At 42.0% G+C, this 24086-nt stretch overlaps 1 protein-coding gene across 1 annotated transcript in view; it reads right to left on the reverse strand.

Annotated features, from left to right (window-relative positions):
- Positions 1 to 24086, reverse strand: part of LOC113133119 (neural-cadherin-like) — a 79723-nt gene that overhangs the window by 44777 nt on the left and 10860 nt on the right. The window contains exons 2-5 of the mRNA XM_026311699.1: positions 7285 to 7482; positions 3692 to 3917; positions 2684 to 2888; positions 1364 to 1475 (exon numbers count right to left, since the gene is read on the reverse strand). Coding sequence (XP_026167484.1) covers positions 1364 to 1475; positions 2684 to 2888; positions 3692 to 3917; positions 7285 to 7482 — 741 coding nt within the window. The remainder of the gene's footprint in view (positions 1 to 1363; positions 1476 to 2683; positions 2889 to 3691; positions 3918 to 7284; positions 7483 to 24086) is intronic.

Raw genomic sequence — 24086 nt, forward strand, 5'->3', positions numbered from 1 at the left:
CAACACAGGAGTGGCTTAGAGAATGTGAATATCCTAGAGTGACCCAACCAGAGTCCTGACTTGAACCCTGTCCAACATCTATGAAGAGACCTGAAAATGGCTGTCCACCGATAGTCCTCATCCAGCCTGACCGAGCTTGAGAGGAATGAGAGCAAAGAAGAATGGCAGAAAATCCTCCAGATCAGGTTTGCAAAGCTTGTTGTGTCATACCCAAAAAGACTTGAGGCTGTAGTTGGTGCCAAAGGTGCTTCCACTAAGTGCTGAGTAAAGGGTCTGACTTCTTATGTAAATGTGATATTTCAGTTTTTCTTTTTAATAGATTTGCAACCATTCCTAAAATTTGAACTTTGTCATTATGTGGTACTCAGTGTAGATTAATGAAAAAAAAATGTATTTAAACAATTATAGTATTAGGCTGCAACATAATACTGAAAAAAGTGAAGGGGTCTGAATACTTTACTGAATACTGAATACACTGTACATACAGTACATATATAGATATGCATAAATATGTATAGAATAATAGCCCATGGGAGGACAGATGTCCTACAGGTGCTGTAACAGTTATTCAAGAAATTAAACAAGGTGAAATGTAAAAAGTATACTCCTGTATAATGACATATATTTGCATATGCATTTGCTGAGTTTTCAGGGTTATTTTTGCCTCGAACCATTGTTAATTTGTGACTAATGTACAACCTACAGTACTGTGGATTCAAATTCTCAAATTAGGTTAAGGTGTTTTCCCAAGTAACACTCGACCTGAATGGATATTAAAAGTGCAGTCTTCTAATAATGTAATTTTTTCCAGGCAGTAAACAGAAAACATGAAAAACAATGAACGTGGCATCTTTTGTTTAAGTAACATACACAAACCTACTACACACAAACACACAAACAACGGGATCTAATTATTACCATACTATATTTCGTCATTGTGGTTATATTTTACAATTTAAGTGCCATGTAGCAATGGAAATACACATGCCTTCAACCTCATAATTTATAATTATAAGGTTGCCTTATTCAGTAATAAATTAACTGACATGCCTTTATTCATACATTGTATAATAAATCAAACAAATGTATGTTGTCTTTGTTGCCGCTAGTTTAATTCAATATAATTGAGATTATAACCACAGTCTGAAAGATCTATTAGTTTTTTTCAGTTTGCAAAAAATGAAAGCATTATAAATCTACAGTGTAGGCCGAAACAGTCACTTCAGGTCTGAACTGCAGCTTTGCCTTCCTCTCTAAATACATCTGTTGTTTTCCTCTAAAAAAAATTTCTTTGTAGATAGTTATTCTCTCCGCTTCAAAAGAAGACAGATGGATGTAAAATACAGGGTTAGAGGAGTCTCACCCTGCAGCAGAGATGTTGCTGTGGTTACAGTCTCAGGGACACCATCCACACTGTAGATGGACTGGAGGAACTCCGGGACACAATCATTCTCATCTGTTATCAACACCTGAACCTGATTAGCACCAGAGTGATGGGAGGAGAGGAGAGGAGAGGAGAGGAGAGGAGAGGAGAGGAGAGGAGAGGAGAGGAGAGGAGAGGAGAGGAGAGGAGAGGAGAGGAGAGGAGAGGAGAGGAGAGGAGCAAATTCAGTCAAAATGAGAGAATACAAAATCAGTCTCCCTTTAATTAGCCTCAAATCCAGACAACCATAGAAAATTCTCCGTACAGGAAGCTGACCCCAAAACTTAATCTAAATTGCATTTTGTATTTTCTGAAGTTGGTCGTTCCACCTATTCTTTATCTTCCACTTAATGATTTTGCTGAGTCAAAAATAGAAATGTTCTGAGCATGTGTGCGCCTCACTCTGCATTTTCAGCAAAGGCCTTTAGCCGCACTCCACCCTACGAGCTTCGTGTCACTGCTGTGTGTAAAGTGTGAAGTGACAGCTGAGTAATAGTCCTGAAATAGCTGGAATAGGTTTTCCCAGTCTCCATCACCTACTCCACAACATGAAGTGGAGCAGGAGATTTTGCCTGTTAAAATCTGTGGTATGAAGTGAGTGCATCACGTGCTAATTGGGTAACAAAATCTTTGGATTAATAATTTAAATGATACTGAAATCATGAATAGTTTATCTAAAAATATTCTTTTGTGAATGAAGTTTTTGGATTTTGAGTTCTCATGCCAAATGCCTCAGAGTGTGTTCTATATTTTACAAAGCTCAGCTCCAGATCACACTCTTGACAAAAAGCACTTACAGACACATAAAAACACAAGGCAAACCACAAAAAACAAAATCACTTGGGCCACTTGTTATCATTCAGCCTGTAGTTACTGTAGACAGCCACCAACTCTGTTGCATCTTCTTGGTAGCTATCATCAAATAGTGCGATGTAAATAGGTCAGCACAGAGATCATATCATTGGCATTAATGCAGCCTCAGTCAGCCAATTATGAACCACAAAGTATTTAGAAATGTTATTTGAAAACTGGTCTGTTTGAGAGTTTTGTAAAAATTCAGGGGGAGAGCACACAGGAACACAGGAAACCTCAGCAACACATCAGGTTTTTCATTTGGGTATAATTCAGTAGTAAGAGTAAATAGTTGATGCAATAAGAAAAGATCACATACGACCTCAAGTTTGGGATTAGTTGACCAGAGTGCATGAACAATTATATGAGTCATGTTTGCTGTGCGTATCACTCTCTAATTAAACTAACCTCTGTGGCAGTGCTGAGGCTGCCGGGCTCCTCGCTGGCTCTCACCATCAGCAGGTACCGACGCTGATCACTCTCATAATCCAGCGTCCTGGTCAGACTAATCTCCCCCATCTCCTGCCGGATGCTGAAAAGGCTGCTGGGATTGATCAGCAGGCTGTAGCTGATTGGCTGCTTCTGGAAAGAAATGGCAAACACCACCAGGAAGCTGCAGAACAAAGAGACAATTATTAAAAGAAAAGGAAAAACAGTCTGCACAGTTTGATTTTAGTTGCACACATGCGCAAATTGAAATCGAAATCCTCTTTTCCTACATCAGCACTGTGGTGTAATGAAATCAATTATTGTATAGCCCATTGGCTGTGTGCATAAACACAGTCAATGAGTACTTGTCAGTTCTGTGTAATAATGTAACACTATTATGCAGATATCAATGTTTGTTTTTATGGTTAAGAGAGTTTGTGTTCTCTAATAGTGTGTAATGATGACACATCAATTCATGCCTGAGTGCGCTGTGACAACATGAATATTCATCATTGCAAGTCTTAACAGGTAGTGATTTCAAATCAACACTTTAGACAAGTACTTTTACAGAGATGTGATATGTGCACATATTTCAGCTGTAAATGTTACTCTGTGCTGCCCATATAAAACTCTTTTAGTGTGAATGAATCACAGTATGTTTTCATGCATGCATCCTAGTGTTTGGTCACACAGATAATACATGAGATATGAAAATATTGCTGCATCACTGATGCATTTTAATACAGTATTTCATTATACTATATCCTTATTCCGTAATCATCCAATTATACCAACTGAGGAGTGTGTCTCTTTGGATTGTTTGGTAATAGCTGTACAAGAGTCGACCACATTTTTAAAAAAAAGCAACTATTTTTAACTAAAAGAAAAAGTATTCATAAAGCAAGTTTATATCATGATGCTTTGTCTGCTTTCACAAAGTCCTCATTTATTCCTGCTTATGTATGTATAACTAGATGCAGTACTCACGGCTGTCCTTCAGGCGTGTTCTCTGGTATGGAGATGGCATAGCTTGTATTGGTGAACTGGGGCGCTCTGGCTCCTGCTACCACTGAGAGCATGGCAGGGACACTGCGGCTGCCCAGGGCATCAAGGGCCACCACACTTAACAAGTACTCTCTATCCCTCTGAAGCACCAGCCCTGTGGTCACCACCTGGCCTGTCGTCTTTTCCACTGCAAAGCAGCCGTCACCACCTACAGGGAATTACACTGACATTACTTTCTAGCCCTGGATCCAAACCACTCTAATCCTGCTGGCTTGAATACTAATTCAAAAACTTTTCCCAAATGGCAATTTCTAACAGGTAATTCTGTCTTGCTGGGTATAGACTACTGATTTAAAGCTCACAACACTTTTAAAAATATGCCTGATGATTAAATTAGCATTTAAATTCAGTCTTTCTGTGCAATTGACCTCTTTATCCAATAATTTTCAATGGTGAGGACATATGAATATGCTCACAACACATAATTTTAACCAAAATTCTGCTTTGTGTCACAAGGCAAGGGCTTTTACGCCAGAACACAATAGTAGTACAATACTGTATATACTGTAATAACAAAGTTAAAATAATTCTAATTGCTAGTTTGTATTTAGGCAGCATGTGAGACACTGATTATAGATTAATGCCCATTAATAATTTAATCAATAAAAAAATAGAAGCAATATTGCAAAAAGACAGGATGTCAAATGTTTGTCAACAAACACTCCTTTCTCATCAAAGGAAGAAATAAATCACAGTGTGACTTTCTTTGCTCACTCTGGCAGCCATGTTGATGAACACAGCTGCATTAAGTTTCTACAGAGGTGTGGCTGTCTGGTTTAGCTAGCTAACTAAGGCTCATGTTAATGAGCTTCTATTGAGTTTAAATTGATAATGAGGGCAAATGGGAGTTCTTCAAATACTGAGTAGATTCAGATTTTGTTCCCTTTACTGCACTTTGTATGACATTAATTGATAAATGAAAAACTATTTATGAATTTTTTATCAAAAACATCCCTGTGCATATTTAGCGCCTAAACATTTGCACAATACTGTATGTAATACCGTATGCCAGTGTAGTTTTGAAGTACAGTACTTACAGCCACATCAAAAAAACACAGTCTGGTGGGAGAAACAGATAGAGCTGGGTAACATCAGCATAGTAGTGCTAAGAGAAACCAGCTGAACGTAGAACTGTAACAAAGGAGGCACCAACCACTGAAGTAATCCAATGGACAAGAAGTGATGTTTGAACTATTCCTTGCCCTGCATAGTCAGCAGTCCCACCTCGCAGGGTGACTCTCGGAAGCCAGACTTGTACTGCATCAAGTTGCCCGGCTAAGACATGCTGGACAGGAAGGTCTAGCGGCTAAGTCTGAGCAAGGTAAGGTCTGATCACTGGGTATCATTTCTTACTGACCTCAGGGTTTTTATTGTTGACAACAGTGCAAATTCAATGGTAATTTCAGGCTTGGTCATCAGTAGCATGCTGGTTACAAATGCAAACAGAAACTCAGCCAGATTTTGACATTATTTGCCATGTGATGACAGTCATAAACAATGAAAACAAAATTTCATTTTCATTTCTAAAACTGTAAGAACAACTTTGAGATAGAATACAGAAAAGAAGACATTGACTTACACACCCATTCATGTCTTTATATATGTATGTATATATATATATATATATATATATATATATATATATACCAAGTACTAATAACACACACACACACATATATACATTCATATACATACAACACCAGAAAATGCTTCAGTGTGTCTATGTTTGGCTGTGACCTCCAATACAGCACTCTTTGTTAAAAAAAAAAAAAAAATCACAGCAGTGCAAGTCAGTGAACTGTATAGAATATGCACATTATGTGTTTGAGTGTTAGACACAAGCTTTACTTTTCAACAAGAGAACAGCTGTTGGCCGCTTAATTTGCACCTGCTACACTTGAAATCATAGATGATTTATTCAACTAGCTGCAATCTCTGCCAGCTTGCATCAGGTGACAAGTACATGAAATAGTGATAAAAGGGCATCAGTTATAATCAAGCTGCTGCTAGGTTTCTGTATGCTTAGTTTCTGGCTAAAATTGCATAAAACTGGGTTATTGCTATAAGAAACTACTTTTTAGCTTTGTACTTTTTAGGTTTATAGGGTGTATATGTAGATGTATGTACCCAAAAGGTACCTTGGATTGCAAATTTGTAATTATTATTATTATTATTATTATTAATATTATTATTTGGAATGAATGCTTTAGAACCTAAATTGTTCACACAAATTGTTTGTGGGCTAGCAGCCTTCATTTTCAAAGTGCGAGTCCATGCTAAGCATGAGGGTGCACATGGACAGGACTTTGCTCATAAGGGCATTTCTCCATAGTGCAGTTAGTGGTTAAAACACGACAGGGTATCTTTAAAGAATAACATTGGTAATATTCCATATTTTTCATATTGTCAACAAATATCACAATACAGACCAATACTGTGCCAATAAATGTATCAATGTATCAGCAAAGGCAGTGAAAAAGTAGACTCTTAGAAAACATGAACATAAACAATGTAGGATTTGAAACAGTTAAAATTGGGCTTTACTGTCATTCTGTGAAAAAGGAAATTAAACCAGGAATTCACAGAATGTGTATTAGGAAACTCAACTGGGAACTATTAAATAAAAGATCCAAATACTTATTTCATTTCTGTTAAAGACTAAGAAATGGGGTCAGACATACTGACCTTGGTCATCAAAAGGCCAGCTACTCACAAACTCTTGAAGTCTTAAAAGTTAAGCAGGATAAGAGGGTTGTTTAATGCGTGTGAAATCGTAAAATTGGGTCCAGGTTACTTTGAATGGAAGGTTTTTGGTTTGTTCAAGCTTTTTTTCAACTGCACTGGCCTATGATAGTTCTTAGCATGGTCATATAGACCATGTGTACCTTGTGGTAATTCCGGTTTAACTCACATCAGGGAGCTGTGCAAAGGACTAATGCGAGTCAGAGGGAACTCTGTAGTATTTTGTAAAGCCCCATTGGCAAGATTAGCACATCTCCCATCTCTGACATGCCAACAAACCTCTATCCCCTCAACCACCAGGGGGTCTGCTACTCTGGCAGACTCCCAACAGCCCATCGTGTGATTGTGTGTGAGTGTGTTTGCACAATTCTGTGTGTATAAAACAGAGAGAAGCAGACAGATAGACAAGAATGCATGATAAGTGCATAAACAAATGTGTGAAAGCCTCTGGCTGTGTGTGAGATTGTGTGTATGTGTGTGAGGAGAGGAAGACAGAGCTACAGAGGCAGAGAGAGGGTGATGGAGAGGCAGAGAAACTAATGGACACCTAAAGAGTGTATGAATGCAATAATGAACGTGTGAACGCCTGTGGCTGTCTGTCTGAGTGACTGTGCCAGTGTCAGACTAGCTGAGTTTATTTTCAAGGTAATATAACCTGCCAACCTATTTTAACAGCAACAACATAACCTATTTTAATCCCACTTCCACCTTATACATACAGTATTATGTGAGTGTATGTGGGTGTGGGTGTGTATGAACAGCAGAAAGCTTACCATCTGACAAAAAGTATTCCACCTCTCCACTTTTGCCCTCATCCCCGTCATGAGCCTGGAGCTGGTAGACAAACGTTCTCGCAGGGGCCTCAGGCGACACTACAGCCAGGTAAGGGTACGGCTTCATATTCCACTCAGGGACGTTGTCATTGACATCAGTGATCTTCAGCTTCACCTTATTCAGGTACCAGTCTGAGCCTGGGGGATAGTGCAGAGATAGCGATGGAGCTATGGTTACTGAAAGTGACAGCTGTCATGTAACTGTGTGTGTAGAGGACAGACAAGCAGCCAGGGGTATCTGAAGCACTGGCAAGCAGCGAGTCAACTGAGGGTACAGGTATGTGAGATATAAATTCTCTCCAGTAGATGGAAAGAAATAATGCTGTCGTATTAAAATAATCAAGTGATTCTTGTGGCTGCATTGTGGAACTGATACCAATTCCATCTTGATTCAGCTCAGACTTTTGTTTATAGTCATTTACCACATTATCATATCATGTGGCAATTTGCCCACTATCTTTCCACTTCCTTTTGCTTCGCAATAGCTGCCAGGTTTGGGAGACTGGTTTAAGTGGAAATCAGGAGGGCTGTTTGGGTCCATGGTGGAAGTTGGTTAATTCAATATCGTCCATCTATTGTCATCAGTGGTCCCATCCAGGCATCCAGACACCCAAGTTCTCATGGGAGAGAGCCTCAGCCGCAGCCTCATCTACCAAGTCTGTGTAAAGCTACCTTGATCTTCCCTAAGGGGCCTAGGGATGATGCCTCATGGCTGCAGGCATTTTGTCGCCTGCACATTGCCTCACTGGAGTGAATAAGACGATTCCAGGAATCCAATTACCAACTCGCTCACCCTGAGCTAGGGCAGACTGCAAGACTGCACAGAAGAGCCTAAAGAGAAGCGGTGTACAACTGTGATGCAGATTCTATGACAGAAGCATGGCGTGCCTTTTACTAAAACTGATGGTAGGGGATCGTTATCCACATTAAATACTATGACACAATCTGGAAAGAATGTGCACAAAAAACTCTTGACACTGTCACGGGCCCAATCTAGGGCACTTTCTGAGCAGAATCTATTCCTGCAAAGTGGAGCAAGTCACTGAATTGTGAGCTAAGACACTATTTCCACAGATCACATACTGTGATCTTCTATCAACCTGGCATGAAGGAATGTCAGGAGAGCTGCCAACCAGTTCAAGGCTATCATCCACAGAGACCAGTTGCCTCACCCCAGAGAAGAAGAACCATCTATGAGGGCAAATACATAAACACATTCACACACAGATATGAACAAGCACAAAAATTGTGACATCCAAGCATGTTGTCCTGTCACACCCAGACATGTTTGTGCACTTGACGTGGCTGACATTAGCGTGACTCTTTCTGTTTCTCCCGTCTCTCTCTCTCTTTCTTTCACACACACACAAACACACACTAGTGCACATTTATGTACAGAGGTGAGTTACCTTAGGCCTGAAAGTAACTATGGATTTTAAATCCCATTATGTAAAAGGTCTTCGATGTGTGACCCTAGCTATATAGGTACTTTTTAATCCAACACAAAAACAGCAGGAGTTTGCGATGCATCCTTTCATTACCTGAGGGCTGACTCAACAGATGTGCTGTCACTGTATAAAACAGTTCTACTTTGCAACATAAGGTCTCTCCAAAGTCGATTACATCCGATAATAGAAAACTATATATTGGTAATGAGCAGTAAATGTGTATAGCAAATAGTATGAAGTCTTCAAATTGTATGAATTGCTATAATAAATCTTTTACAGCATGTAGGTTCACTCAAATGAGTTGGAAAGAAGAAAACAGATGTTAAGATCACAATTCCTATTTCTTTTTTAACTGGCTTACAGTTAAGATGCATTTTGATGGAAAATACAATGTGTTGCACTCCAGACTAGCTCTGGAGCGTTCACAACTGAAACACAATAGCTATAAAGTGTGTGACAGCTCCTAAAAGGATTGTTAGAGGGATAATAACAGAGGGGGGAAGAAGCTAGGGGAGAGAATTAATCTAGCTTTCTGCTCAGGCTTTAAAGTTGCTCTGTGGAGAGAAAAGTTCTGACTCAGATCTGACGATAGTTCGTTTTGGATAAACAGGCGCTGTATCGTTGAGGCAGAGAAACTAATCAATGTTAAGATGCTATCTCCTAAAATGTCGACAGCAGCAGTTTATGCAATTTAAGCCAGATCATCCTGCCCTGTAAGACAGAACAATCCTTTCGTGATGAAAAATGAGAAAGGATAAAGATTCTACTACAAAGTAGAGGAGTTTAAAAGGCACTTAATCAAAAAGAAATCAGAGCTCCAGCACTTAACATTTAGTTGATTATCAAATCTTTGCAGGGAGCAGTGCGAGACACATTCCTTGCCTCCTGCTTGTTGGTGTCTTTCCCAGCCATGTCTCTGTTGTAATGGTGGTGATGATTTTACAAGGCTCCATCTAATTAGCTTGTTACATAGAGACTAATCAGAGTCAAGGCAGATAATTAGAGCCTATCAGCTCTGGAATGATAATGAAGAATATACTTGTGTGTGTGCATGTTTGTGTGCGGGTGGGAGTGTTAAGAGCGTTTGTGTGTGCACGGATGAGCAAAAGTGCAAGCTGTATGTTGTAAGACCGCAAACGTGTGCGATTCCTCCCTGATCCGATGAGTTAAGTTGAGTGCGGCTGTGAGCGATACCCCATGAGGAGCGAACTGACACAACCTGCCTCACGTGACCGAGACAAAAGATGTGATCAAATAACTGGGAAAGGCAGAGCCTCAGAGGCTCTGCTGAATTCAAAGTCAAATATGCTTTCTGCGCTTTGTGTGATGAAAAGCCAGTCTATACTGTACACTACAATCCCATAAGGATAAGAGCATCGGCTGGATGACTAACATAATAATGTATCATGAAAAAGGGTGCACTGTGTGCTTGGCCAAGGCTCAGTGAGTACAATGAGTGTGGTGTGTCTGCACGTGTGTGTGTGTGTGCACGCTGTGCATGAATGTGTGTTCTAAATCACTGCAAGCCATTCTGTTGATGTTTCCTGCTGTTAATCCTCTCCTTGGGTAGTTGCTATATAAAGCTGCTAAGTGGCTTGCTGGAGTGAAAAAAAAAAGTTGTCTCAAGTGCTACTGTGCACATATACACTGCCCACAGTACAAGGACACTGAGTATGTGTGGGAAGGGGATGAGAGGAAACAGAGTGAAGAAGAGAGTCATAGATACAGAAACACAAATATCTACAGAGGGAGAGAAAGAGGAAGGAGAGGCAGGCAGCATGGAGGAAGGAGCATTGTGCGATGCTTAGCAGAGAACGTAGAATAACATTACAGACACAGGAGCACAGGGGAAGCACAACAAACACTGCAGCACAACAGAAGATGCTGGGAGCATCCTTATCTGGAAAGAAAATATCCAGTACCAGAGCACAGACCACAAGAGGAAAAAATGAAGACCACAGAACATACAGTATAATTAATAACACAGGGTTTTTTTATGGATCCCTTGTTCTTCCTATGTCCAGTAAGGAAGGAAATTAGGATACAAATATTTCTGTGTGGAATTCAACAAATTGCGTCTGCAAGCATAAATATCAATGGCCCGTGAGAGACATGGAATTTCTGGGGTGCTTTTTTTTTACTGGCAAGTGAATGGAAAATGAAAATCAGCTCAATGGGGGTGTAATAAGGTACATTAACCAAATGTTTGCAGTGTTAAGGAGGCTCTATTCTAAGCTACCCACCCCTCATCTCTGTGCTTAAAGCAGAGTGTGAATCAGTCAGCAGGAGATCAACATGCTAAAAGCACTGGGGACAGAAATCTATTAACTCATGGATTCCAGCACCACACACTCTGGCCTCTGCGGCAGCTCAGAATGGCTGACACACTAACCATGTAAACACACATGCAAGCGTTTTCATCACAGAACAATTACCAGTGGTAGACGCCTTCAGATTCTGCACACTTTTCACTCCAAATCTGCTTCTCTGCAAAAAAGTGTCAGATAAAGCTGACAGTACAGTATGTGTATTTTAGCAGCTATATTTGCAAATTATTTACAATAATATTGACAGGATTGTGGCGCAGCATATAGTTGTAGGTTATTAAAAATAACCAGATATGCAACACAGACTTTCAAAAACACTGACGTAGCATCTGTGGCATCAGTACAGATTACTGAGGAGACATTTGAGTTCACCATGCATCCACTCCTATCTCAGCAGGCCTTCCAGCCTCTTTCACTTTGAAACATTAATATTTTCAGAATCACATTCAAGACAAAGTGAAATTTGACACTCAGACTGAATTATATGGAAGAAAATGGTTGAAAAATCATTTTTATTTTGGTAAAGAATTTTCCATCCACTTCAATGCAACTAGAGCAAACAGTAACGATGCTGCAAAACTACTTGGCCAGGTGCACTCCCACCTCATGTAGATAAATGCATAAAAGTGCGACTCTTCATTACAGCAACATAGTGTGCAGTTGGCTTCGGGAAGCCAAACAGAAAGCACAAAATATATACTCAGTGGTAGTCCATCTAAGCACAAAGTTCTTTACTACAAGTATTTATAAAAAACAAAATAAATGTGTTCTTGTTCGCTGCCTGTCTCTGTTTAAAAAAATGGATGGATGCATGGATGGACAGATAGATGGCTTTTTTCCACCATCAGACTGAGGACAGCTATAGCTTCCTTTATTGTGGGCTCATTTTTTCTTGTAGTTCAGCCAAAAGAATTATAAAACTCATTCCATCCTTTTGTTTTGTTGCTTTCAGCAGAGAAAAATGTGCCCTATTCACTTCTATTCACGCGCATAAAAGAGGATTTAGAGAGGAGTGAGTGTTGAATGGAGATATATTGGTACTACATAGCCTGCAGTAACGAAGGAAAATGTAATATAATTTAGTTGAAATATTTTAAATTGAGTTTAAAATTGCTGTGGCCTGTGACTATTTTGCTTCACATGTCAAAATAAAGTCACAATACTTACTTTACTAAGTTGAAATGTTAAAAATTACTTTAAAGTATTTTCACTAAGCACTACATATTCTCAGCTGTGAGACATTTTCCATCTGTTTTTTATCCCACACAGTAATTCACAATACAATACATTTTGGAGAAAACATTACTTTTATTAGATTACTACTTTGAGTTTATTTATCAAATCAAAATTTATCTGTAAAGCATATTTCAAATCAACACCAGCTGGCTAAAGTGTTACACAATCTAAGGACCATACAGTGACAAAACAAGACCACAATACAATAAAAGAACAATAAAACACAGCCAGAATTTATGCTGAAATAAAAGCTAAGGGATATAAATATGTCTTTTAATGCTTTTGTCTATCCCTACTGTTATTTATGGAAAATACCAAAACTTGAATTTCACATTTAGTGTTGGCATTATTCGGACACTGTGTGCTTCTGTTCATGCATGTAGGATAAATGTGTTGACTTAAGAAGTTCTGCTTCCAAACCTGGACCTTGATCACTGGCTCAGTCTCTGAGTAGGGCTTTTAGTTAATACTGTAGACCCATTTCATGAGAGACATTTGGACTTGTCAAAGCAGGAAAAGCAATGCTGTAAGTAATAACACTGACGATGGCTCCATTCCATTAAGGGTCCTAACAATAGGCAAGTCAGCAGATACATCACCAGAGCACCATAAGTGGCACATCTAAATGAAATGCAGCCAACAGTAATGTTATAAATGCCACCTGTGCTGCAAAAAGGGTCTGTTGTTTTATAACTGTGACTCTTGTATTCTTGTAATAATGCCGCATTTGTATGTGAAACAAAAAGAGCACATGCATTGTTTTATTCACTCTTGACAATGACATGATGTTAAGTTTATACTAGGGCTGTCAATGTTAACACATTAATGCATGTGCTAAATCTAAAAAAAATGAACACGTTAATATTTTTTTTTTAACGCAAATTAATAGTTTGATATGGTTTGACCCCAACTTCTTGCCGTCATCACAGCATGGCTGGATATCTATCATTGCGTGATAAGGGTAAGTTACAGCGAACGTTACACTACTTAAGATGATGGCAGAAGACATGACGCCTGGTCTGCCAAACAGCAAGTTTCTTTATAAAAAGTTTCCAGATGGAAGTTTGGTTCTGTCTCATTGGTGCGTAGCCATCTGGGCTAACGCTATGGGTCATATCCCCTCTTCGCGTCTGCGCACTGGATATTTTCTTTCCAGGGCAGCGGTTCGGGCGAGCTCTTCCCTTTCTTTTCTTCAGCCTAAGCACTGAGAACAAGATCTTCGAACAACACGACTTCGGCAGACTGCGACGTCACCGGAATCTGTGGCGAGTGTGGTACCGGCTACATCTTCGGGGGCGACTTGCACCCCCGCTGCGTGGGCTGCATGGAAGCAGAACACGCCAGAACCCCAAGGGCAAACTGCACATTCTGCAAGCGACTGCCCCTCAAGGCACTCCGCCAGAGAGCAAACTTTTTCATTCTTGCCGTGCTTGAGTGCTGGTAGACCGAGGATAGGCCTCCTCCCCCTACTCTGTCCCCCGCTCCCACAGTTTCACCCTTCTCTCTCCCTGCCGAGGAAACTCCCGGCTGGGATGACAAAGCTCGAACCCATCCTGGAATTAGCCTTGGACCCAGAGTCAGATGACTCTGCCTCCTTGCTATGCCACTCACCTGACATCTCCCTGCACCATGCCCTCCCCTCCGGGGAGCCTGTGCAAATGTCTGCCGCTAGCATGCTAGCTGAGCGGCCTACGCCGGCCTCTTCGATGCCTCTGCTGGCCATGGGTCAGGTATTACAAGAGCTCCCAGGCATTATCATGACGACGGCTAACATGGGTAAGCTCCCCATCCCTCCTGAGCTGGTTCAACCACTTCAATATGCCCACTCTGGCTGGTACAACCTGCGCCAGGTACCACGCTGTGTACCTGTTTGGCCTCTATCACCTACAATCTCCGCTTACCTCTCCATGGCAGTGTCGGAGCCAGCCAAGCTAAAAGCTCTGGTGCAACCTTCTCCCCCATCACGCAGGTGGCTGACCTAACTGTAGGGGTTTTTTGCCCCGGCACTGGAACAGAGCCTGGACTCTCTGTTTGGAGCAAAGTGCATGCTATGGGCCAGGCAGTGGCCTGCCCCTCCGGCTGCAGCTAATAACATCGCTGTCCTGGCTCACTCCCTGTCTGATTGCTCAGAGGACGTTAGCAAGATAGCGGGCACTATCCTGGCTTTCTGTGCCCCCATTGCTGTGGGAGTGGACCGTATCGCCACGTGGCAGACGATGGCACACCGGAATATTTGGCTGCACGTCTCTCCCATCCCAGAGACGGCGAAGAAGGATTTGTTGGAGGGTCCCATTAGCCGTTAAGGCTTATTTGGACCACACTTCCAGGAGCTGGTTAAGGAGCTCCAAGGCGAGGTTTTGACGGCATGTGACGGCCCCCCCTCGCACACCTTGTGCAGGGCGTGGACACCATGATTATTGCCCGAGGACAAGACGTCCCACCGGGTCCCGAGCTCCCACTCTCTGTCACCACCCTCAACCGGCTCCGACCCCTTCCTCCTCGGACCAGATGCCTCCTGCTCCTCGGCGTCCTCCCAAGGCTCCTAGGCTAGCCTGCTCCTGGTCTACCCTGGCACCCAAACCCCCCGCAAACAGTGAAGGTTCCCCAACACAGGGAATTCTTGCACTTCTGTTTCCAGGGGACCAGCTACCAGTACAACCACCTGCCGTTTGGGTTCTTGCTGGCTCCCCGCACTTTCTCGAAGTGCATCAAGATGGCATTGCAGCCCCTTCGGAGACAGGGAATTAGAGTCCTGTTCTACCTGGACAACCTACTTCTGCTGGCCCACTCCCCAGAGGAGTCGGGGCAGCAGACGGCGGAACTAGTGGATCATTTGAGAGCTTTAGGTTTCACCATAAATTGGAAAAAGAGAGCGCCCCAGCCCTCTCAGTCCATAGTGTATCTGGGGGTGGAACTGCGCATGCAGCGCCCCGTCGCATGTCCCCTGGCTCCGCAATGGGACCTTGCTGTGTGCATGTTACGCGCGCTCACGGACTCTCTGTTCAAACTGTTACAATAGGTCCCTCTCCATTTTTTATTGGGAAAAACTCTCTTCTGCTGGCGTTAGCCTCCGCAAAGAGGGTCAGCAATCTGTCATCTCTATCAGTATCCCCGGAGTGTCTTCAGATTAGGGAGGCTCGCAGTGCGGCAGTTCTGCGTCCTCACCCTGCATACATGCCTAAATGCATCACTAGTTCTTTCAGATCTAGAGTGATCACACTGGAGGGCTTCTCTCCCCCTCCCCACACGTCTGCAGAGGAAGCTGCTTCGCATCGTCTCTGCCCGGTACACGCTATGGCATGTTATGTAGAACACACTGCGGAGTTATGCAATTTGAAGCGCTTGTTTGCTCACTACAGAACATTTGCCTCACTGGCTATGTTAGACCATTGCACAGGCTTACTCCGCGTTGGGCAGGGAGCCTCCAGTCGGCATCCGTGCACACTCCACTAGAGGAGTGTCATCCTCCATGGCTCTCCTGTATGGTTTGTCAGTGGAAGACATTTGCATGGCGACCTCGTGGGCCTCCCAGTGTTCCTTCATGTGTTTCTATTTGCGGGATGTTGCAAGCTCATCCCTCTCTCACGCTGTCGCGGGAACCTCCTAGTCGTAATTAGGCTGGCAAGTCCAGGAGGCGTGTTTTGTTACATGGACAGGTATCCGTCTGTTTTATGGAATAAGCTCCATAGCGATAGCCCAGAGGGCTGTGCCCAATCCACAGAATCTTGGGTTACGATACGTAACCAACAATCTGTTTCCTTAAACTAGTTTGTCATGTATTTCTTTATTTACAGGTAAATCGCAGTATTTTAGATTAATCATGAGTAGTTCATGACTGGATGTATGTATATATTTATATATATATAAAAAAAAAATTTCCCTTCTCACCCCTATGGGTGGTGTGTGTGTCTTCCTCAATCTCGGGTCCTCTACCAGAGGCCTGGGAGTTTGAGGGTTCTTCACAGTATCTTAGCTGTTCCTAGCACTGCGCTCTTCTGGACTGAGAGCTCTGATGTTGTTCCTGGGATCTGTTGGATGGCGTTCCATGTATGCTCTGCCTGCTAGCATCTTACAACCTGCTGTTTCTGTGTTGGATTGTCTCAGGGGATTCTTTGCACAGCCTGCACCTGGGGTCCTGCCTGGCGTGGTAGACCCCAGCATCTAACGATCTTGTGCACAGGGCCTGTTCTTCTGCTGCTACGATCAGTGCCTCTGTGCTGTCTTTCAGTCCAGCTTTTTCCAGCCACCAGTAGGACTTTTCGATATCAGCAACTTCTTGTATCTGTCGGTGGTACATGCCATGCAGGGGTTTGTCCTGCCATGATGGTTCTTGCTCTTCATCCTCTGCATCGGGCTTCTGTTGCCTGAGATATTCACTAAGTATTCCATCGCTTGGGGCCATCTTCCTGATGTACTCATGGATCTTTGCTGTTTCATCTTGGATGGTGGCTCTGACGCTCACCAGTCCTCTGCCTCCTTCCTTCCTCTTAGTGTACAGTCTCATTGGATGGATTTGTGGTGAAGTGCTCCATGCATTGTGAAGAGCTTCCTTGTCTTGACAACAGTGGCTTCTATGTCCTCTCTTGGCCAGCTTATTATGCCAGCAAGGTATCTGATGACCGGCAGGGCAAAGTTGTTCATGGCTTGGACCTTGTTCTTCCTATTTAGCTGACTTCTTAGGACTTGCCTTACTCTCTGTAGGTATTTGGCTGTGGCAGCTTTCCTTGGGGCTTCTTCTTGGTTCCCGTTTGCCTGTGGGATTCCATGGTACTTGTAGCTCCCCTCAACATCAGCTATGCTGCCTTCTGGGAGTTCAACTCCTTCAGTCTTGACAACCTTCCCTCTCTTCGTTATCATTCGACAACACTTGTCCAGTCCGAATGACATTCCAATGTCGTTGCTGTATATCCTGGTGGTATGGATCAGTGAGTCGATGTCTCACTCATTCCTGGCATACAAACCAGTAGTTGATGTTTTGCTCCCCTGGTGTCCTTACCCATCCCTTTCTGGGCCCCGCTCATGTATTGAGCCATGTGTCATGTATTGAGCCATGTGTCTACTCATCTTAGCTGCTATGATGCCCGACAGGAGCTTCCATGTTGTGCAGAGGCAGGTTATTGGACAGTAGTTGGATGGGACTGCTCCCTTTTGGGGGACCTTCAGGATCAGGATTGTCCTGCCTTCAGTTAGCCACTCTGGGTAAATCCCATCCATTAGCAGCTGGTTCATTTGAGCTGCCAGGCGTTCATGGAGGGCAGTTAGCTTCTTCAGCCAGTAGGTGTGGATCATGTCAGGCCCCGGTGCTGTCCAGCTCTTCATGTTGGAGACCCTTTCTCGAATATCTGCCATTGTGATGGTTACTGGTTCCTGTTCAGGGAGGTTGCTGTGGTCTGCTCTCAGGTCTGCCAGCCACTGGGCATTGGTGTTATGTAATGCCTCCCTCTCCCATATGTTTTTCCAGTATTGTTCAGTCTCCAGCCTTGGTGGGTCTGTTCTCGTGTTACTGCCCTCCCACTGAGAGTACACTTTGGATGGTTCGGTGGAGAACATCCTGTTTATTCTCCATGCTTCTATTTCTCTGGTGTACCTCTTCAGGCGTGTGGCCAGGGCTGTGAGCCGTTGTTTGGCAGTCTCCAGGGCCTCTGGTATGGACAGCCTGCTGTATTTCTTACACAACTTCATCCCCCATCTCTGCAGTACTGATAGTTGCCTAACTTCTCTCCGTGTTGCCCTTATTTTTGCCTCTAACCTCCTTTTCCATGCAGGGTTCTGCTCCTTGGTAGTGGAATGTATTTTGTGGCCAAGTATCTCAAGGATCACTGTTGCCGTGGTGTATATCATCTTGTTGGTCTCGGTGATGGTCACAGTGGGGATTGTTCGTAATGCTGCATTCACATCTTCTAGTAGACTTTCAGAGAGTACTTCACTTAGTCTTGGTAACCGGCTGCGGAGGTTCCAGGTGTCCATCTTGCCTACAATCTTCACTCTCAGGTCAGCTGCTCTTGTGTTGAGCATGTGGGGGCTTGTCATTGGGGCTTGGTACCCAATCTCGGGTGGGGATGATGTTGTATCCCCCCTGACCTTGGGTCCTGGCTCCCCCCTTGCCATAGCATTTGTGTTGTATTTCTTCAATCTCTAGTTGTGATAGCAGCTGCCGTTTGCGGATGTTGGAACACTGAGCTACTAGATGTTTTGGCCCTAGTATAGATGGTGGGTTTCAAAGTTTCCATAGGTCCCACATCCTCTTCATGTAACCCCTATCGCTGGGGTTACTCATGTAGTAGCATTCCAACAGTTCTCTGTTGTCAGCCCTTGTCCACGAGTGTCTTGTTCCAGTAGCCCATTTCTCATCAGGTTTCCCTGGTCCCCTAGCACCTGACGTGGACCTTGTTGACCCGGGCGACGTCCGAGCCGGTATGACTCCAGTATTTCTATCGCTCATTTGTAATGAGGTAGGCTAGTAGCGTTAAGGACCTTGCCTAAGGCATTAATGCATATATAAAATACACGAGTGTATAGTATGCAAAAACATACATAAAATTCAAAACATATTTTTTTCAGTAGTGGCAGTCTAGAAAGCCTCCTTTATCCAGAATCATGGAGTCCTGATCAGTTAGCAGGCAGGGTTGTTGAAAAAGACAGGTATTACATGGATTGAATCATTGGGATTGATTAGAAATTCTACTCTTTCAGATAGTTTAAAGTGTTTTGTGCTGTGAGGCAGGCAATCTTATATTCTGCACCTTTGAGATAAAATTTTCATACCATCTCTTCAAAATCTGTTTGCTTTTCTGATGTGCAATCTTCATATTATTTATTTAAATACAAGTGTCTTTATGTATGTGTTTGTGTGTGTGTTTGTGTGTGTGGAGAAGGGTGGGTGGGGGAATTCTTTTTAGTCATGTTGTTAAATCCGTCGTACAGCAAAGTCCAACACACAAAGCAGCCAGTGTCATGAGAAGATTCACAGTTACATTTATTACTATGGTTAGTTATTTGCAGACAGGTTTCAAATAGTGTTGTTGTCCTTGATGTCAAAATGATGAGAAATACTGCTGAGAGTCAGCCAGATGTTTTACCGGAAACGCAGTGTATTTTTACTCTGTCATAGATAAACAGTTTCTTTCCCTCTCTCCTCATGTCCTTTGTAGACAAAGGACACTATTGAGCCTTGACTTTGACTCTAGATAATCAATATGAGCCTGAAAAAGCCCTGTTTGTGTCTGAAAGACAACAAAGAGAATAACAGTTTTTCACTTGTGCATTCCACAGAAAACACACTTCAAACCTGTGTTACCTACCAAATAGAGGTCTGTTGATCAAACCCACAGTACACCCACACCGTGCTTTCACACAAGTGATCACAGCTACCATGACACACTCATCTGAGGTTACAAACACTGAGCCTAATTTATGCTTGGTCACTTAACTCTCTTGACAAAGGTCACTCTATTGCACCTCACCCTACATTTATTTTGGACAGTGTGTTGCAATAGAGAGAAATGATTACTCACACAGCTGACAGCTTCTTCCACATCACAGGCCCAAAGCTGTCATTGTTTCTTATGGATGAGCAAGGAAATGTATTACATAAAACCTAATTTTATATTTGACATCAATTTTATATTTGAATCATGTTTCTGCAAATCTAATAACAGCCCTTGATATTGCCCACCATGTTACAAAATTCCACATATATGTTCCAGCAATTATTGCACTTGTGTATCAATGTCAAGCGTGTTGCTTGACCAAATGTGTATTGATTTTTCATTTAACACTCATCAGAACATGTGGATGAACATAGATTGAAGGGCAATAGAGGTTATCCTAACTTGACTGCTATTCTATTCAGTTTTACACAATTACAAACAACATTCTGGCGAATGGGAAATAGTGCAAAGCTGTTTGAGTGTGTTTAACAGTAGGTATCAGACCAGTTAATATTTCCATTCATCCTATAGATATATATGTTGATGCACAAACTACTAAGACCATCTAACCTAATTAAACTGAACCCTTTAAATCTGTAGCTATTGGGAAAAGACATCATTTACTCATAGATACAGTAAAACAACTGCCTGCTTGTTAATGATGGATAAATATGAAGAACTATTTTACTTGAGAAAAAGTACTAAAGAACATCCCAGGTATTTTCACATCCCAGTTAGTTTCAGCTAACTGAATCTCTGCAGGGTTGGATGGAGCTACAGTATTATGGATTTATTGTATGGGAAGTCATTAAAATCAAGCTGGAACTTCTTCAGCCTGACAGGTGGAGAAAATAATGGTCAGAAAGATGTGTAATTAGTGAAATCCAAAACAACTGTGTAGGTCCTTTCATTGTTTTCTTTACTGCTGGGAAGTTCAATGCAGTTGTCTCCAAGCTGGGGGCAAAAATAATTATACACCAATCATTTTCTCAGATTTTCCTGTTAAATGTAAATTACTGGAAGATTTGATGTCTACAAGCTCTTAAAGAAATGTTCCACACAAGAAAACAAACAGTCTTTGGTGGAACTGGTGACAACTGTGATGATTTTTGCGAGATTTGAAATGAAACAAAGACGGTGAAATGACACCCTCCACTCAATCCCTCAAACGAGTGAGTGGAGAAATGCGCTACTGTTTGATTAATTGAAAGTTAATCTCACACTTTTTAATCTGGGGGAGGGGGTTAACACTGAAGTGAAGACAACCAGACCAGGATCCTCACCTGTGCTTCCTGATTACAGTCTGAAGGTCAACAATAATCGCAGAACATGTGTTAATTGTATGTCCAAAAAAAAAAAAGAAAAAGTCTGACTCGTAAGACGTGAAGGGCCGTGTTAGGTAGAGGGTTAGGTATTAAACCTACAGCAGCTGATTTTTTGGCAGAAGAAACAACTTGTGAATGCAGCACTGGCATGTCACCAACCACCTTTTAAGCTGATGCAGCAAACCTGTTAGCAAACACTTGCTTATTTACACATCCAATAGTTACAGAAACGTGAGTTGTGTTTCTGGTCACTTGGTACTGTAAACTTAAGTCCAATACTCACTCTCCTTTTAGCTTTTACTTTCTAAAGACTCCAATAAGATATATATGATGTGTTAGAGCCTAAATGCTTCGCTGAGCAGGCACAGGACAGAGGGTTCTGGAGCGTTTTTCTGACAGCTCAGAAAAATAAATTTTTTGCTGTTCAACAACTCCAACATTGCTTTTTTTAAAAATATATTCCAATCATTACTTGTGTTAATTAGCAAAATAGCCACCAACAAGACCCATCTAGGTTTTGTTTGGTTTATGACACTGTAAAGGTAGACAACTTTAACTGGAAGGAACGCAATAAACTAAGAGGTCCTTAACCACAATAATTCCACTTTATTTCTACACCTGTTAAAAAAATAGAACAAAAAAAAATCAGCTATTTTTCTTTAATAAACCTTTTGACTTTCGACAGAGCTGACTAGCTGCTTCCCTGCAGGCATCTTGCCTGATGTTTTCGAGAGCCTTTGTATTATAGTAACATCAGCCTAAGCCTCCTTAACATTTGGCTTGTCTATACTAGAGATTATACTGACGTGGACATTCATATCTCCATCTAATGTGTGTAGGCAGAAATGCATGCCAATGTCCTCTAAGGGTTTTAATGTTTATTAACTGGTTTCTACAATAAATCTGTTAATCAAAATCATCATCATCTACACTTCCATCAAGACCCACAGACACAGCCTTAAAAATCCACTCACAACTTGAGCAAATGCTACATACACCTACATACAATGTCCAAAGCCAACTAGCCCCACAACAAATCAATATTAGTCCAACATGATAATAAAGATTTGCAACCAGTTGACTGCTGAATGCAAGATAATTTGGTTTTCCGGGTGTTAAAGAAGATTCAGTGTTGTTCTTTTTTAAGGTAAGCAGCTTCAAAGTGTTGAGGCGCTTATTCAAAATGCTTGATTGCCCTTCGTCTTTTATCTCGCCTTTGAAATAGTCTAAAGTACACAGCTTTATCTGAAGATATTCTGAAAGATTGCTAAAGATTGAGAGCTAAAAGCTCCCTAACTGGGGATGTAGACAGCCGTTTGTTGAGATCTTAAGTCTTAAAATTGATTGGAAGGCGATATAAGAAGCTAAAATGGGCATTCAGCTCCAGCAGCTCTTGTCTTGGTTCTGTAAAAATCTGTGTTTTCTTGGAGCTTTTAATTGGCAGATGAAGATAAATAAACAATTTGAGGCCTTTATCCTGGGGGAATGTTTAAAATGAATTTAAAGTGATGACAGACGATTGACAGTGCGTAGGATTCCTTATTTCGTTTCAAATAAAGCAGGGGAGAAATAAGTGTACAGACAGGTATTAGGTTATATTTACATAAGCACTACATTAGTAGTCAAGTATGGTATCTTCATAACTATCTGTGATATCATGCATAATTAAATCTGGCTGTGAAGTATGTTTTCTATCCTCAAATTTGTGATAGAACAATGTTGCTGCTATCCAAACGGACACTTAGTGCAGAAATAATATGCACTCAAACATACCTACAGTGCAGTCTGTGGTGCACTCACTCACCAACCCACTACACTACAAATGACGTGGATGACACACATGCACATCCTGTCACACTGCTCATTTGGAAAGGTGGAGAGGAGAGTTAATCTAAAGGACTTTGTAACATGGAATATTCTAGTGCAATCTCTTGGCAAGAGGATCTAAGGTATACAGATATAAACTGTTGTTTGGCTATGCCTTCACTGCTTCGCAGGCTTTCATTTCCCTGCTTGCAGCAGGGGATATGCAGTTTGTATGTTTTCCCATTGATGTCCCTTTGTGTGTCCGCACACTTGTTTGGCAACCTCCGAGTAGTGAAGTTTTATTGCATTGTGTATTTATTGAGCATTTGTGTGTTTGTGGGCCTTGATGTGTGGAAAATTGTATCTGCACTTGTGGATGTGAAGTCAGCATGGCATATATTTGTTTTCACCATGCGTTGTTTGTATACTCGTGTGACAGTGGTTGTATACACACGTGTTTCTAGTAGAAGGCAGATAAACGAGATGCTCCTAAGCACACCTCAGCTTACTCTTGCCTGAGGTTAAGTGGAAAGTGTAAAGAGTTTCACAACAACGAAAAAACTATTCCTCGAGGTATGGTGAACAGCGTCGGATTTGATGTTCATGAGAAGCGAAGCGAAGCGAAGAGAAAAGGAGAGGAGAGGAGAGGAGAGGAGGATAGGAGAGGAGAGGAGAGGAGAGGAGAGGAGAGGAGAGGAGAGGAGAGGAGAGGAGAGGAGAGGAGAGGAGAGGAGAGGAGAGGAAATATGTTGCTTTCTCATTCCACCCAGAAAGGTTCACTGTTCATTCATACCAGGCTTCCATTTGGTCATTACCAGCACCCGTCTGTTAATGTTATTATATGTCAGAGAGCTATCTTTCTCTCTCTCCCTGGTTTGATAATAGCGCAGTAATTTTAACTTTATGACAGCATGACTCTAATGATGAAGATGGGAGAGCTAAGAGCATGTGAGGGCAGGAAACTGGAAAAAAAAAAAAAAACTTTTTGTTGCGCACACATCTGTGCTTTTTTCTCTGGGAGTAATAGCATGCATATGAGCATGCACATCCATGTTGACACAAACGGGCTAAGGTCCAACTCCTATTGCTGTGCCCATCACTGAATGGGCTGTAAATGGAGAGTAATGAGGGAGTACTTTCATGGCAGATGTGCCCTCTCTGCAACTCTGT

The sequence above is a fragment of the Mastacembelus armatus genome, chromosome 6, assembly GCF_900324485.2.
Source record: "Mastacembelus armatus chromosome 6, fMasArm1.2, whole genome shotgun sequence".
Classification (NCBI taxonomy): domain Eukaryota; kingdom Metazoa; phylum Chordata; class Actinopteri; order Synbranchiformes; family Mastacembelidae; genus Mastacembelus; species Mastacembelus armatus.